Raw genomic sequence first — 17,302 nt, forward strand, 5'->3', positions numbered from 1 at the left:
TTTCCATTGCCCATGCAAACAATTTTCAGGCTACAAAGCAAAGCTAATTCTATCCTAATGAACATCAGTTCAAAATAATATCAAGACTAAACAAGTTTAAGTATAAATCTCTCTCAAATAATTTGCATAATATTAGAGAACAGTCTTCTACCGTGCTATTTGCATGTTGTGAATTTAAAATATCATCCTCCACTTGCCGGAAATTATGATGAAGCTGCAAATTTGTAGTTGAGCAAGATGTAGTTTGATTCATGGTACCAATTATATATGGGCACTGAGTGTATTTTGCACTCAGAAAGCCATTGAAGACATCAGTTAAGGCTCCTGCATGGTGCAAGTTGTCCAGTATTATAACCAAAGGTAGATCAGCACTGTTGCTTTCACACTGGTCACTGACGTGCGATAAATACGCTCCCAAGTCCTTCCCAGTCTTGTGGTCGACACTGTTCGTTTAAAAAGAAAGATATCGTGCATTACATAATCTTATGAATTATTTATATGCAACATCAACACCTATACATGCATCTTATTTTTTAACTCTACAAGGTAAATTTAGTCGTATTGATTATTACACAACAGTGTTGCTAATTTACTTACTTGAAGGATGCAATAAATCCTGGTGATGGATCTTTTCCCATTCGGGTAACCAGGTATTCTGCTAGTTTTTGAGCTAAATATGTTTTTCCAGTGCCTGAGGGACCACAAAGAATAATTCTCCTGTGTTCTGTGAGGAGAGACATATATCTCTGAACAATTGACTTGGGTATCAGTGTCTCAAAGGCCAAAGCATCAACATGATTAATTGTAGCCCCCTTCAGTATAATTTTAATGTTTGTCACTTCACCCACTAAATATCCACACGGTAATAGTTCAGGCGATTCTGGATGACGCCCTCGGGCAATTTCACCAATGTGATATGAGAGTATAGATTCTGCACTAAGTCCAAGATTTGACACTGGATCAACTCTCAAGATATATTCCTTGAAAATCCGTTTCACTAAACTGTCTAACATATCCCACTTTGTCTTTCCACTTACAGAAATAGCACCTATAACACAATCACCAACAGTCACACCATCTACTGGGTTCATATATTTCTCATAATCACCATGACACCCCATAAGGACTGTGATACTAACTCTTTTCCCATCTTTATCACTTGGGTCAATTAGAATCACATCTGATGAATCAGGCATGTTCATTTCTTCACCTAGGCTTAGTCTTTGCTCTATTGAGTCCGACACAGGAAGTGAACTTTGAGACGAATTTAAAGATTTGGATGACACTAATCTATGCAATCTATCATTATCCTGTTTCAGTGACACCATTTCTGATCTCATCTTGCTTATAGTTTCTTTTAAAGATTCCAGCTGGTGAGCTGAAGTCAGGGCTTCAAGGCGGATGTCAGTCAAAGCCATGTCCTTTTCACGCAACTGACACTTCAATATTTCTACATCTTCCTCTTTGCACTTTTCCATGCACAAGCTACAAAAGAAAAAATATTATTAAAACTATAAGAGATGATAAACAAATGTAATATGTGTATATAATACAGTATATAAGAATAGGGGTGGTGGTAGAAAATATTATTGTTCAGTGAGAATCCACAAGGTCTACTCTTTATTTACTTCTTCGAGGCTATGGGTCGCTACAATTGCACCAGAGGTGGTACTCCTATTATTTATTATATATTATATACATTACCAATGGCATATATATATATATATGCTAATGAATATATATATTTCCAAATATTGTACACAAATTCTCCATTTAAGCTTTTGAATGTTCCTTTCCGAGTACATTATTCTACCACTACAAATACAAATATAAAATACAAATATTTATTCAGGTAAAGTACATACATACAAGGTAAGATACGAAAGTTGATGGATTTATAGATAGAGCTAGTACATACAAAGCCTAAAGCCACTATTACGCAAAGCGTTTCGGGCAGGAAAAACACTAAGACTTAATACTAATTGAGATTAAAGTATACATTGTGTTGAGAAAAAATAAGAAAAAAAATGGAAAAAAGGGGGGGGGGGGACATGGCAGAAAAAAAAAAAAGCAAAAATACAATTTGGACAACAAACAGCATTGTTTAAAATAGTAGACACGGGTTAACATTTTGGGGGGTGAGGTAGGTTACATTGAATTAATTAGGTAGTACTTAGTTTTTATCTTAAACTGGTTGGGAGAGGTACAGTCTTTAACATAATTGGGAAGGTCACCACCACTCTGAGGTATGTGATTGGAAAAAGATCATGCAGTCAGGCAAGATGACAAGCCATTGGCATGACGGGGATCTTGTTTTCAGTGTCCAACTGTCACTGAAGAATATATCACACGCTATTAATTTGACAATAGTAGCAGTAAAATAAAATTATGACAGTCAATAAAAAGTTATGAGAGCATAGTACTTGACTAACGCAGTCTTTCCTCTAAAATCCGTGGGTCAAATTTTCTTTACACAATATGGCAAAGAAAAAGAGGACGGTGTAGCTATATTGTTCAGGCCTGTGGTCAAATCACATGGCAGGTATCAAAACAACAAATTGAGATGTGTATTTACACTAGAAGACTCATATCCAAGGATTTAGGAATATCTTCCATTCGAATCAAATGCCATACAAGCCGCAAGAATGCTAATACAGTCACTTAGACATATGAACTTAGGCTGGAAGGCATATGAAACTAGAACAGAGGACTTCTGCATCTGTAGATTTGTAAGCCTCATCCTGGAAACATTCATGTATGAACACATTAAACAAGCTACAAGGATGAGGGAAGGGAGTGTTCCCTTCATGCTGGATTTGATATTCACCAGGAAAGAGGAAGTGATATTTCCTTTGACAGTACCTTCCTCCCTTGGGTAAAAGTATGCAATGCGCTATAATCTTGAAGAAAATGAGGAAGGTGAAGCAGCTGAAAAACCTGATTTTAGGAGAGGACATTATGGGAAACTTGGAAATGTCTTTAAGGAATTTAACTGGAAAGACTTGTTGTTAACAAGGAAGTAAATGAGATGTACTGGTATGTCAAGTTTTGTGAAATATTCAACAAAATTTTGACAGTCCATCACTTTTGTGAACTGCTTCTAATTTCTAGTACGACAATATTTGCCCTTATGTACCGCATACAAGCGAAATGCGTCTTTCTTTGTATGAGGACAGGCTGGTTACTAACCTAGTGAGAGACTGGCACTCTATATCGTTTGGTCCTCCATTTGCTCGCTGAAGTTGTGGTGATGAAGGAGCAGAACATTCACCCCTTTCGCATCCTTCCATGTCTGATACAGAGCCACCCGATGCACCATGTTTGCTCTTTTTGTGTCCACGGGAGAATGCTTTGCTGAATGAACTCCGAAGCTATTGGAAATAAATTAAAAGATTTTTCTTGCATACTCTGTAATGTAAACTACATTAATCTATTTAATAAATTATTAATGTAACATTTCATGAAATGAATTAACTTTGTATGCTATACTAAAACAAGGTTCTATAACAATTTATATTTGAACAAAAGTTGAACAAGAAAAACATACCCATCCCTTCTTTTTGCCAGATTTTGAGCTATCACTTTTGTCGTGATTTGAGGTGTGTGAGGTTGCAGAGCAAGCTGACGATATACTTGACACAGACTCGACCGATGTTCCTCGCACTAGCTTGCCACCTGTTGTAGAAAACATCTTTGACAATGTGACTACAACAGTACAAAACTTATTATACCATTAAAGCCCATGAATATATGATTGCTTCCTTTTCACAGTGTTAGGCACAACAAACGTAGCAAAATTCAACATTTTTCAAAGCTAAATTACTTTTAAATTCATCAAAATGCAAAAAAAAATTGAATAATTGAAAATCATCTATATTTCTTACGGGCTACTCATGCCCGTGCCATCTCTTGAGTGGCTTAATCTTCTTTAATCAATCATCTATATTTTCTAGTTATTCAAATGTATGTTTTTTAGATACCATTTGTGATGCACACTGACTTGGCCAGTGAAAATATATTCAAAACCAATTATCACAAATTCCTTCTTAATACATCATGCTTCTATATTTACCCAAATATTGCTTTAATCTAGAAAATTAGATAATCAATCTTAGTAATTATTCAAGACAATTCCAAATAATAATGCAAGAAATATATTTATAAAGGAAAATTGTTTTATCTTTTAGCTGTAAAATTTTGTGCCTTGAGGAGAAAACATTCATTACTTCTTTAGCAAAAAATAGTGCTAGACTTATCTGAATATTGTGCAAAAATAATAACCACAAGGAACAACAGATTACACCAAAAGCCAACAGCAGCCAGCAAGCTTCAACAGAAGAGGCAAAGTCAAGAAAATAAAATGCATGCAAAAGAATGTGGCAATTAGTAATTTAAGATTTTTTCTAAGCTTTCCCAATTTAGTTCAAGCTAATTATGGCAAAACATCAATCAAGCTTGTTAGCACAATTTTCAATTAGTTATTCACATAACAAAAATTGTTAAAGAAAAGGAACATTAAGGGAAGTGTCAATTTATGGGAGGAAAGGGAAGCCGATTGTGTGACTTGCTGCTGCTGCAGTCTGCCGTCACCCATGCCTAATCCATTTCAGAGCCCAATGGCTCAGTAGTAGTATGTTGATTCATGAAGTAATAATTCAGTTACAGTAGTATTAATACTCTTTAATTGCCAATGCCTGGCTGCTTTAAGTCAGTAATAGCTCAGCCAATAAGAATCAGCATATGAGCTTTGAAGTAGAGAAGAGAAGCCTGCTTGCTTGTCAAAAGGTGACAAAAGTCTCACCAGCTTCACTGAATTCACACACGACAAGGTCTTTACAATTCCCTGTGAAAGTGTGTCTGCGTGCAACATCATGACCCGGTTGTTTTTCTGGTGAACTGGAACGACTTCCGGTGGTAACATTGAGCACAGAACACGAGGCAATGTTGGGAGGGTGCTGGGAATGGTGGTGGTGGTGGTGCCTGGTAGGGGAAGGGGTGGAGTGGAGGTGGTGGTGGTGGTGGTGGTGGTGGTGGTAGTCGGGGGACGTACTTTGCAGGCATGCTACAGTTAGTCCAGCATCTAAACTCTGTTGACGAAGCGCTTCAATAGTTTTCCGTAGTTCCATGACCTCCGAGTCCTGAAATAGGAGACATTGAAATATATAATACATATGGCACAAGAGGTACAGTATTACTAATCAGATATATATTTTTTATTAAATTAAAAAGAATGCTATTATTGCAAAAGGAAACAAACCAAAATTCATGCCAGTTTATAAATTGTTAACACCCAGTGGAATTCCAATTCCATTACCATGACACATCTCACCATCTTAGAACATGCCACCTCTTATGTTCAGCCATGCCTCCCAGTGATTTCCTGGATACAAAAACAAAGAGATCTACAAGTATCATTCATTATGTATACTGTATGATGATCTGTTATGCATCGCTATAAATATGAGATTATATTATCTATCTGAATTGGGAAAAGAAAATATTAAGGATCTCTGTATTACAGTTGGGTTCGTTCTCAGCTCACGATCAGGAATCCCAGGTTCAAATCCTGTGTGAAACAGAAGTGGTTGGGCATGTTTCCTTTCATCTAATGCCTCTGTTCACCCAACAAGAAATAGGTACCCAGGAGTTAAGATTCCTGTACACAAAGATGTCTGGAATATCAATTGAAATGAAATGCTCAGCTCAGTTGCACATTCTTGCAGAACCAAAGGTGAAACTCCAGCTGGACCAATTGCGTTATTTTTCCCAACTCCTTGAGTAATTTTTCCTTTTTATCTCGAGACACACCTATGTACTCTATGGTGTTCTCTGGAACTGGCATTGTGTCTAGTTCTCTTAAGACCTCATTTTGCTCAAACACACTTTAGAGCTGTTCATTTAGTGTTTTGCACATTGCTTTTTCATTCTCTGTGAATCTGCTCCCCCATTCTCGATCTCTGGATTTTGTCCTTTACCTGCAACTTTCTTGTAATGAATTTATAAAAAAGGCCTGGATCTGTTTTACATTTGTCTGCTCATTTTTTTAGAGCTTTTCTTTAGTATGTTTCAAAGTTTTTCTCATCACTGCTCTGTATTTGTTTCTTGCTTGTCTGTAGTGCTGGTATCTATGGGCTCACCATAGCCCGTGCTACTTGAAACTTTTAGTTCCAAGTAACAAATCTTAAACAACAACAGTGCTGGTATGTCTGAAGGTATGCATGTATGCATGCATATGTAAGAAGCAAAATAAAGGCATGCTGAATAAGTTTTTTTTTTCCTTACTCCTAGGTAGGAGGAGGAAGGATGCACTGTGACCCTGGAATTCCAAAAGTAATACCAGTACAGACAATTATTTGGAAATAAATTGGAAAATGATAATTACAAGTATTATTTCCATACCTTTTGCTCTGAAGTAGCTGTGAGCTGTTGTAATCTATTGGTCATATTTGTAAGAGACTGTTCAAAGGCAGCAACGACATGAGCCTGAGGAGAGAATGAATGCATCAGTGTGAGAAGAATTCAACACAAATAAAAGAAAAGAATATTAACAACCAGCCAATACTTCAAGGATGTGCCATAAGATACAGTAGTGTTCATTTACGTGCAACTTCTTATCTCCCAACATTACAGTATTTACGACAAAGACAACTCATAATTACCGTATTCATGAGGTTGAAAACTGAACTCTGAAAAGAAAAGTACTTTAACAAAACACCTTTCTTACCACGGCATGCACTCAAAAATAAGTGACTAAAAAATATAAAGTTCTATACAGTATATCATTCATATGGCATGGTAATTCTTCGTTTTTAACAGGGGATACATTGTTTATAAATTAAAAAGCTTTTGCTATTCTGTTGCTGCAATTGATCGTTACTCCCCGTGCAACTTTAATTTTGGATGACACTGCTTAATTCATTTATCTAATAACTTAAATACCTTGTATCCTTGGCTGGTTGTCAGTAACTTTATATAACAGACTTGCTAAATAATCAACAGCTAAAGTTACAATGTTTACATTTTCTCGTCAAGATAATTAAAACAAATTCTGTGATATTCTAATGCTTACTTAACCCTTAAACTGCGCAAAACGTCAGATGATGTGTGACATTGAAGGGGGGTATAATTCAAAAAATATTTGAATTATGTAAAAATTACTTAAAAATGCTACACAAATCTCCAACTTATTAGCTTCAGCTTCGTGAAACTTTCATCAAAATATTTTCATAAATTGATTTAAGACAAATATTTACAAAACAGTTTTGTTGATAAAGAGAACAGCTCCTATTAATTGGAACTGATTGATAATGCAATAATAAAGAGATGCAAGCACCTGTCCGACACATAAAGAAGAAGAATAGTAGTAAGAAGTGTCCACACAGTGGATATACAGCTGGTGATGACCAGACCACACACTAGAAGGTCAAGGGACGACGACGTTTCGGTCCGTCCTGGACCATTCTCAAGTCGATTGTCTTGAGAATGGTCCAGGACGGACCGAAACGTCGTCGTCCCTTCAATTTCTAGTGTGTGGTCTGGTCAACATACTTCAACCACGTTATTGTGACTCATCGCCTACAGCTGGTGAATTTATAGCATTGATGAGTAATGCATAATATCACAAATAATAATGAGTAATTATGTTATTATGCTCTATTTGGTTATATATCATATAAATACATTGCCCAATGTTATTATCAGTTACTTTCAACAATGTCCAAAAAAATATTTTTTTTTTAGGGGAAATTTTTCTTCTTAAGTTTTTAGTTTTTTCCTCCTTTGTTTATTATTTGAATTTGTATTAACCTTTACATCCTGGATAATTCATACTCATCCCTAACTATGTGAAGCCAGAATTAAATTGGTCAACAAATAAATCAATTACAAATCTTTGATTTTTTTTTTGATGATTTTTCACAGATTTCAAACTCTATTTTCGTTGTTGCTTTAGGTTGTTTTGATGATTAGGGACCAGATTAGGTTTTTTTTTTACTTATGTAAAGTATACTCTAAATATATAGTTCTCAAGAAGAGAAGCAGGCAGCAGAAATACGAAAATTGCGAAAAGATTCTGCACTTCTATTCTTTATCAAAACTTTATCAATTCTTCGCGGCAGGGGATCATATTCCAGGGACCGTAGGATTAAGGACTTGCCCGAAATGCTACGCGTACTAGTGGCTGTACAAGAATGTAACAACTCTTGTATATATCACAAAAAAAAAAAAAAAAAAAAAAATATTCCCTAAATTATTATAATTACAGTATTATAATTATCCTTATATATATATATATATTTTTTTTTTTGGGGGGGGGGGTTCTTGACTTCATTTCTATACACATTAACCTACAACTTTCACATACTTGAATACGAATGCCAAACAATGTTTATTACAACATACAAGTAAATTCATGAATTAGAACTGCCTTATTCATTGTCGATAACTTTAACTTCAATTATATCCATAACTAGAATTTCAACTTCAGTATCCAAAAATCTAGTTTCTGACCGATTCTCACCATTTTTACATATAGTGTGCACAGCTGTCTGTTCTACAAACCCTATAGAATTGATTTTTCATAAACTCTAAACGTTTGGAGTTATGAATTTTTGTTGTCTAAATTTGCGCATATTTCAAATGCCATATTGATATTTATTTTACAGTAAACTATACTGAAAACCTATATTCTAAATATATGAAAATGTAGATCATATGCTATTCTGAGAGCATAATAACACCAGATGAACAGTTGGTGATATTTTTATATTTTTGTAGCTGATTTCAAAATCTGAAGTTATCAATATTCAATTTTATAATTATTTTTTATTTTCTTGTTTTTCAAGTTACACTTGTATCATTTAGACAAAGTTGGAGCATTTGCCTAGTAGATTATGCACAAAACATTTGAAAAAGTTTCAGAAAATTTAAAAAACTGAGTTCAATGCCACACATCATATGACATTTTGTGCAGTTTAAGGGTTAATGACATTTATTTTTTACTAATTAACATCTTTTCATATTCTGATAATTACTATACTGTATTAATAACTATAACAAGAAATTGTGTGTGTGTGTGTGTGTGTGTGTGTGTGTGTGTGTGTGTGTGTGTGTGTATAATACACACCACTGATTAAGTACCCAGTTTGCAATATACATTTAGGCAAAAATATATAAGTTATTGAATGTGATACACTAGTTTATTTTATATCTACATGAAATATGTTATGTATGCTTTGGAAGATGCTAAATTTATTTTTCTTAGTAATTGAGTCAATTATTATAACTTACATTTGTAGTGAGTTGATTAGTAAGCGTTCCCACTTTCTCTTGTGCATCGGCTAAATCTTTTCGCAATTTTCGTATTTCTGCTGCCTGCTTCTCTTCTTGAGAACTGTACAGTGATGATGATGATGATACGAGTGACAGCGATGAACCGTGACCTGAATAGGATAAAAACAAATTATGCATTTAGATAAAAAATGTTACAAATTGCACCTATTATTTCATGGAAAATGTAAATATTAATTGTAAAATGGGTCAAATTATATGTAATACTATACTTGTAATTGTTCAAAATGACATAAATTTATAAATACGAAATTAATTAAGAAGTAAAGCTCTTGTTATTCATAAGCAAATCACTATAAAATAAATAAAATTCATGTAATTTAAATCCTTTTAGAGATTACAGAACTTATTTACTACTTAGAAATAGAATCCTTAATATGTAGAAATTTTGCTTATGGAATGAAAAGTACACGCTGAAATGCAATATAAAATAGAATATTTTAACTGAACTCACATTCATCATCTTTGCAAGTTCTAGGAATGACAGTAGAGTAGTACGGCGAACCTCGAACCGTGTTCAGGGGCGATATCGGCAGCCTTACCCCTCCTGGGGGTGTTGGACTTGTGGGTTGAGATGCATGGTACCCATCACGACCACTAACACTACTACTGTATAGCTTCTCAGATTTTGTGGATCTGTTAAATTAAAAAAAATAATAATTTACAACCATGCATGAAAAATTAGCAGGTACTTAATTATCAGTTTTGCAAGTTTAACAGAATCATAAATGATAAAACACAAATATCTAAAGATGTATATGCCTACTGTGTGTGTGTGTGTGTGTGTGTGTGTGTGTGTGTGTGTGTTTGATTATATATATATATATATATATATATATATATATATATATATATATATATATATATATATATATATATATATATATAATATAATAGTAAATGTGTAGAAGAAAGATTGACAGTCAACAGAATTAAAAATACTGTACTAAAGAATAACTCTTACGCTCCATAACTTGAACATGAACCCATGTTCATTGAAAATGTGTTATTAAAACTTCAGGTACTGCAGTAGTGTCACTGTACTTTCTTGGGGAAGAAAACAAGCAGTAGTTCAAGAAACAGGCATCCATTTCCATTTGTCTACCATCTACGAGTAACTAGGGCTTGATATTCTAAAGCCAAAAACTCTATCTTTGATTATCTTGAGGTTATCTTGAGATGATTTCGGGGCTTTTAAGTGTCCCCGCGGCCTGGTCCTCGACCAGGCCTCCACCCCCAGGGAAGCAGCCCGTGACAGCTGACTAACACCCAGGTACCTATTTTACTGCTAGGTAACAGGGGCATAGGGTGAAAGAAACTCTGCCCATTGTTTCTCGCCGGCGCCTGGGATCGAACCCAGGACCACAGGATCACAAGTCCAGCGTGCTGTCCGCTCGGCCGACCGGCTCCCTAACTAAACTTCACGAAATGAAGGATCTTCCCAGTATATAAAGTGCAAGTTAAAACAAATGGCTAAACAAATTCATTAAGAGATAACTGGAGGTATGTTTTAATGTGAATTGAATTTTTATTTTATTTTATAAATGAGGAATATTCCCAAATATAAATTTAAGGAACTGGATTATTTGTATTTTTTATTAACTACAGAATTGTAATTCATTTTGTCAGGGACAGGCAGCCTGTATGTATCAAACCATTTCTGTCCCGCCCAGGATTCAAACCCGGAATTCCCGATTACGAGTTGATAATGAACCCAACTGTGTTACTATAAACAAGTTATGAACAAATATAGTTAAGGTACAGCATTTAAATGTCGGCAACCTTTATCAATAACAAAAGCAATTCATAATTAGTTAAAGAATATTTGTGCATCCTATGAAGTGCACTATGAGAAATATGGTGTGTGACAAGCCATGCAAAATGTTAACAATTTGCTATATTATTCAACCAAAATGCTTATGTAAATATATATGTGTGTGGAAAATGTACGCATGCATGCTATGCATCAATATGTATGGATTTGATGAGCAATACATAGGCTATGATATGATCAGCACTTACAAAATAATAACAGGAATTAATCAAATTGACAAAGAGGAATTCCTGAAACTGGCAACCTCAAGGCCAAGAGGTCATAGCTTCAAGCTAAGGAAACAAAGGTGCTAAAATAATAATATTTTTTTCCAAACAGAGATAGATGGTTTGAACAAGTTAAGTGAGAAAGTGGTAGATGTCAAAACCATCAGTAGTTTCAAAGCGTTATATGACAATGTGGTGGGAAGATGGTACACCATGAGCATAGCTTTCGCCCTGAAAGTACACTTAGGTAATTACCACCAGCCAAAGAAAATTTTGAAGGAATTGGGTTTCAAAATGTAAAGAATTAAAGTTCTGCAGAACAACAGTTCCTGAAAACCAATGGGGATGCATGAATAACAATCCACTAGTGTACTGTGGAGGAGAGACTGCCAGTAACATCATCATACAGTAAATACTCTCAAGGAATGAATACTCAACATCACTATCCTGAGTGGAGAGTTTATTGCATGTTGCTTACTCCGTGTTACCTCAATTGCCATTTACACCTGCTTGTTGAGGTTCTGGTCCCATGCCCAGTCCAAGGGCAGGCTTGACTATACTGTATTTGTTCTGGCAACCAGTTTTGACCCATAATGGCTGACAAAAGATAAAATAGTGCTGGACTTGCCACAAAAAACAAAGGAAGAATATTACACTGGATGTTAAAACGAAAGCATTAGGGCGGTTTCAGTTGGGCGAGTGCATAGTGGATATGGTCATTCCCTAGACCTAGCAACATCATCCATCAAAACATTTCTAAAGAATACATACAAGTTTAAAAAAAAAAAAAAAAAAAAAAAAAGGATTGACTTCAATGAAACTAGCATACTAAAGAAGCATTTTGTTGGACAAGATGGAACATCTGTTAAGCATACAAGTGGAAGATCAGAGTCCATGTCATATACCTGTGAGCCACCAACTCATCATGGAGAAGGCAAAGACCCTCTTTAACCTCTTTCAAGAACAAGGCTAAAGATAAACATATGGAATCAGTTACAGTTTGAGGTCCGTCATCGTTTTGTTAGTCGCTGAAATCTTCTCTTACTGATGCTAAGCTTGCCAGGTTAATGGTTTCACGAACACTGTCAAGAACACTGACTGTTTTTAATTTTACTTTCATTATTATATACATGACAAAATATTTATATCATGTTTGTTATCTATATTTGTACTGAGAAAATCCGTAGGAGCCGTGATGAGGATTCGACCCTATGCTGTGGGTTCACATGGGGACCCACCGCACGCACACTCATTGTTTTCATTCAGTGTTTTTCTCATTGATACATCACAATAAGTGTGATTACCGTATGTGTATATCTGTACTGAAATAATGATCCGTTACAGCACTGATTCCATTAGCATTCCAGTTTCCAAAAACATATCCCAATATTAAATAAGGCATGTGCATATAAAATGAGCCTAGTTTACAATGAAAAAGTAATGAAAGAAAAAAAAAGTCAATTAAATTCTGGTTCTGTTTGCTGACATGGAGAGCAGTCGGGAAAATTTAAATACATGTAGGGTTTGGTATCAGTGTTACCGCCTGGTGGCAGTCTGGATAACAGGCCTAGCAAGCAAAACAGACACATAAGTTCGTGTCTGGGTAACAGACCAAGCAAACAGGTACATAAGATTGTGTTTTGGCTTAAATGTCAAGTGCATGCCAAGTACGGGTTGGAAGGGCTCTCCTTATATTTGAATGAATCCTTTGAAGAGATTATGAATGAACACTTCAAAGAGGTTATCCCAGACTGAATCGAGTAAATACTCCACTGTCTTCCCAACACCAATTATGACCCCCCATACTGCACCAACAATGACTGTCAACCTGACCTGACACTTATTCAGTCCAGTGGGACTAGGATGGATCTTGCCTTAGGCGACCCTGTGGAGGTTCTGGGGATCATAGGCCCTGTGGCCCGGTCTTTTACCAGGCCTCCCGGTTAGTTGTCTGGTCAACCAGGCTGTTGGACATGACTACCTGCAACCTGAGGTATGAATCATGGCCTGGTTGATCAGGTATTCTTTCGAGGTGTTTGTCGAGCTCTCTCAAACACTGTGAGAGGTCAGCCAGTTATGCCCCTTATGTGTAGCGGTAGTGTTGGAAAGTCTTGGGACCTTGATGTTGATAAGAGTTTTCTCTTGATAGGGAGCAGCAGTGTGTGATAACTCAGAATAATTGCCAAAAATACAATAAAGCATTTTTACACATTTGAAATACCCACCATGAAGCTTTAATAATCCTATTTCAAGGCAGATAAAATTTCAGGAATGGCTACAATTTACTAAAACATGCATTATGAAAATGTGCACTCAATATTGTATTTGAAAAATGTTATGAAGTTTTGTATTTATACTGATTTAGCTACTATAATCTACACTCATGTGCCACTTTACAATGGGAAAAATGTTTGATGGGCAATCATTATTAACACGAGTTATTATTAGTTTTACACATGTACAGAAAATGTGACTGGGAGAGACAGTGTAAAATAACTGTTCATGCAAATATGCTCTGTGATTAGGATGCAAAGCATGTCAGTCTTAAAAATAATTATACCTGTATTAACAATAATGCATTTACCCACGAGCAGAGCAGTTCTTTTGAATTGGCATTCCAAGTTATATACAGAATATAATAACATTTGGAGCAAATACTGAACTAGTATGTCCTCAGCGTGTGTTTCATTAGAAATAATAAAAATTATATTATGCACAGGAGATAAAGGTTGTTTTCTAATTAAAGCTTATTCTCAGAGCAGTCAATGGTATATTATCTGAGAAAACCAAACAATTATTTACATTGCATGTCTGAGAAGTTTGAGCAAGCAATGATATAATGCCACAGAATCATACCTAGGGAAAGTCCGTTCAATAAGATGGCTGTGGATGGCATAAATATTGGTTATTTTAAAGAACATAAATTTGTATGTACTATAAATGTACTAAGATACACAACTACAGATATAATGACTAGGCTATATTTAACAGTTGTATGCCACTTGAAGCTTTAATATGTAATGAGTAAACATGCTATTCATATAAACTTAATAGTAAGTACAGTACTGTATTAGCATTTAAAATGTCGACATCTAATGTCATTACCAAATAAAATAAGCTTTGCTTTTATAGTTGCCAAAAATGGTGATCTTAAATGGATTTGAAGATTTACAGTGTATTCAGAAAATAACTTAAATCAGAAAAATAATTTATAGGTGTCAAATTCATTGAAAAAATCTTAAAATCAAATGTTTGCTGTGAAAACACACACTGTTACGTCAAGTATTCTATTTCGTAACTATTATTCTATTGCATGATATTAGTGAGTTGCACTGCACACTTCCATATCATTCACTTGTTGCACTTCACACACTTTTTGATATCCATACACACATACACAAGGTTACACTCTACCTTGTAATCCACACACACATTTTGTAATGCAGCTTTTTTTTTTCTTGTTATTCACTGTCATGGAGATGGTTTACTTGCAGGTCTTTTAAGTAGTATTAAAGTCGGATCAATGTCACATGAGATGTGTGTGTGTAATTACCTAAGTGTAGTTACAGGACGAGAGCTACACACATGGTGTCCCGTCTTCCCAGTACTCTTTGTCGTATAACACTTTGAAACTACTGACAGTTTTGGCCTCCACCACCACCTCATTTAGCTTGTTCCAACCGTCTACCACACTGATAGCAAAAGAAAGCATTCTAATATTTTTGTGGCATCTCTGTTTCCTTAGTGTGAATCTGTATTCTCTTGTTCGTGAAGTTGCTGGTTTCAGGAATTTCTCTTTGTCAGTTTCGTCAATTCCTGTTAGTATTTTGTAAGTGGTGATCATATCACCTCTTTTTCTTTTATCTTCTACTTTTGGCATGTTTAATGCCTCTTGTCTCTTCTCATGTTTCTCAGTTTCGGAAGCCATTATGTAGCGTGCCGTTGCACCTTTCCCAGTTTCCTTATGTGCCCCTAAGAGATTTGGGCACCATACAACTGCTGCATATTCCAATTTTGGTCTTACAAAATTCAGTTCATCAGTTCAGTATTTCACGATTCATCTAATTAAAAGCAAGTCTGAGGTTGGAAAGCGACGTATACGCTCCTCCTCACAATGTTCTTTGTGTTCCTCTGGCAACAGCTTACTATCCAAAACCACCCCGAGGTCTCATTCTTTATTAGAGTTCTGTAATTCCTTTACACATAATTTGTAAGTTGTGTGTGGTCTATTTTCTCCGAGTTCACATTCCATAACATGGTATTTATTCACATTCCATAACAGGCATAAGAATATACAGGCTTCACACAGTCTAGGTGTGTGCATAATTACCTAAGTGTAGTTACAGGATGAGAGCTACACTCGTGGTGTCCCGTATTTCCAGCACTCAAAAATATGCTGTGGATATTCCCTCATGTGTTCAACAGAACACACAAGGGAATACCCACAGCATAGGTGCTCTATTGAACACATGAGGGAATACCACAGCATAGGTTCGAATCTTCATCACGGTTCCAATGGATTTTCTCATTGATACATCATGTTAGTGATTACTCGTGTGTATTGAAAGAGGAGCATCAGAGGAAGAACATTCCTAGATGACAGAGCCAGAGTGCATGGGAGGGGGGGATTGTGTGAAAATCCTGGTCAGGCTTCAGCAGAAGCCTCAGGAAATCCTCATGGGTTCAGTAAACCCTGTGTTGAAATCCTTTTGACCATGTCGTGGCCTGGTTGTCTGGGGCGAGTGCATGGGAATACCCACTGCACAGGATGAAATCCTCATCACAACTCATATGGATCTTCTCACTGATACATCACATTAGTGTGATTATTCTGTGTAATAAATGTCATGTTATGGAAAGTGGAATAGGAGAAAATAGGCCACATGTAACTTACAAATTAGGTGAAAATGCTTAAAAAAGATCTGATTAGGGAAAAAAAAAAAGAGATCTAGGGGTGGTTCTAGATAGTTTTCAATCACCTGAGAACCACATTAAGAACATTGTGTATGGAGTCTGCTACACTTTCCAATTTCAGAATTGCTTTTAAATACATGGATGGTGAAATACTAAAGAAAATGTTCATGACCTTTGCGAGACTGAAGTTGGAATATGCAGCTGTTGTATGGTACCCAGGTAGGGGAGCCGGTCGGCCGAGCGGACAGCACACTGGACTTGTGATCCTGTGGTCCCGGGTTCGATCCCAGGCGCCAGCGAGAAACAATGGGCAGAGTTTCTTTCACCCTATGCCCCTGTTACCTAGCAGTAAAACAGGTACCTGGGTGTTAGTCAGCTGTCACAGGCTGTTTCCTGGGGGTGGAGGTCTGGTCAAGGACCGGGCTGCGGGGACACTAAAGCCCCGAAATCATCTCAAGATAACCTCAAGAAGATACCCATATCTGGAGAAGCATATCAACTGGAAAAGGGGTAAAGACATGCAACTGTAAATGGCTTCCAGAACTGAAAGACAAGAGCTACGAGGATAGGTTTGAGGCATTAAATATACCAAAGTCAGAAAGAAGAAAAAGAGGCAATATTATCACTACCTACACAATAGTACTGTAATAGGAATCAACAGAATTGATAAAGAATAATTCTCTAAAATCCTTGAACCTCAAGAACAAAAGGTCATAGATTTAAGGTAAGTAAACGAAGCTGCCGGAAAAATAATAAAAAAATCACTTTCACAAGAGTGGTAGATGGTTAGAATAAGCGAGGTGGTGGAGGCCAAAACTGTCAGTAGTTTCAAACCATTATGTAACAGAGTGCTGGGAAGACAGGAAACCACGAGTGTAGCTCTCGTCCTGTAACTACATTTAAATAATTACTGTACATACACACACACATACGTTAGTTTACCTCATCTACTGTTGTTTTTCCTTAGTGGACAAGTGCAAATATTTATTCTTATTTTAGA

The 17,302-nt window shown here is 36.0% G+C and overlaps 1 protein-coding gene across 14 annotated transcripts in view; it reads right to left on the minus strand.

Annotated features, from left to right (window-relative positions):
• The window catches only part of LOC123762011 (protein sickie), an 860,773-nt gene that overhangs the window by 13,956 nt on the left and 829,515 nt on the right, over positions 1-17,302 (minus strand). For 9 of the 14 annotated variants that reach the window (XM_069335765.1, XM_069335764.1, XM_069335759.1 and 6 more), the window contains 10 exons: positions 14,245-14,271; positions 9,803-9,984; positions 9,289-9,440; positions 6,660-6,686; positions 6,400-6,483; positions 4,802-5,138; positions 3,548-3,675; positions 3,190-3,371; positions 598-1,485; positions 198-443 (listed from right to left, as the gene is read on the minus strand). In XM_069335765.1, the coding sequence (XP_069191866.1) occupies positions 198-443; positions 598-1,485; positions 3,190-3,371; positions 3,548-3,675; positions 4,802-5,138; positions 6,400-6,483; positions 6,660-6,686; positions 9,289-9,440; positions 9,803-9,984; positions 14,245-14,271 (2,253 nt within the window). The remainder of the gene's footprint in view (positions 1-197; positions 444-597; positions 1,486-3,189; positions 3,372-3,547; positions 3,676-4,801; positions 5,139-6,399; positions 6,484-6,659; positions 6,687-9,288; positions 9,441-9,802; positions 9,985-14,244; positions 14,272-17,302) is intronic. The other 5 variants (XM_069335761.1, XM_069335756.1, XM_069335762.1 and 2 more) reach the window with 4 other exon arrangements.

The sequence above is a fragment of the Procambarus clarkii genome, chromosome 34, assembly GCF_040958095.1.
Source record: "Procambarus clarkii isolate CNS0578487 chromosome 34, FALCON_Pclarkii_2.0, whole genome shotgun sequence".
NCBI lineage: Eukaryota > Metazoa > Arthropoda > Malacostraca > Decapoda > Cambaridae > Procambarus > Procambarus clarkii.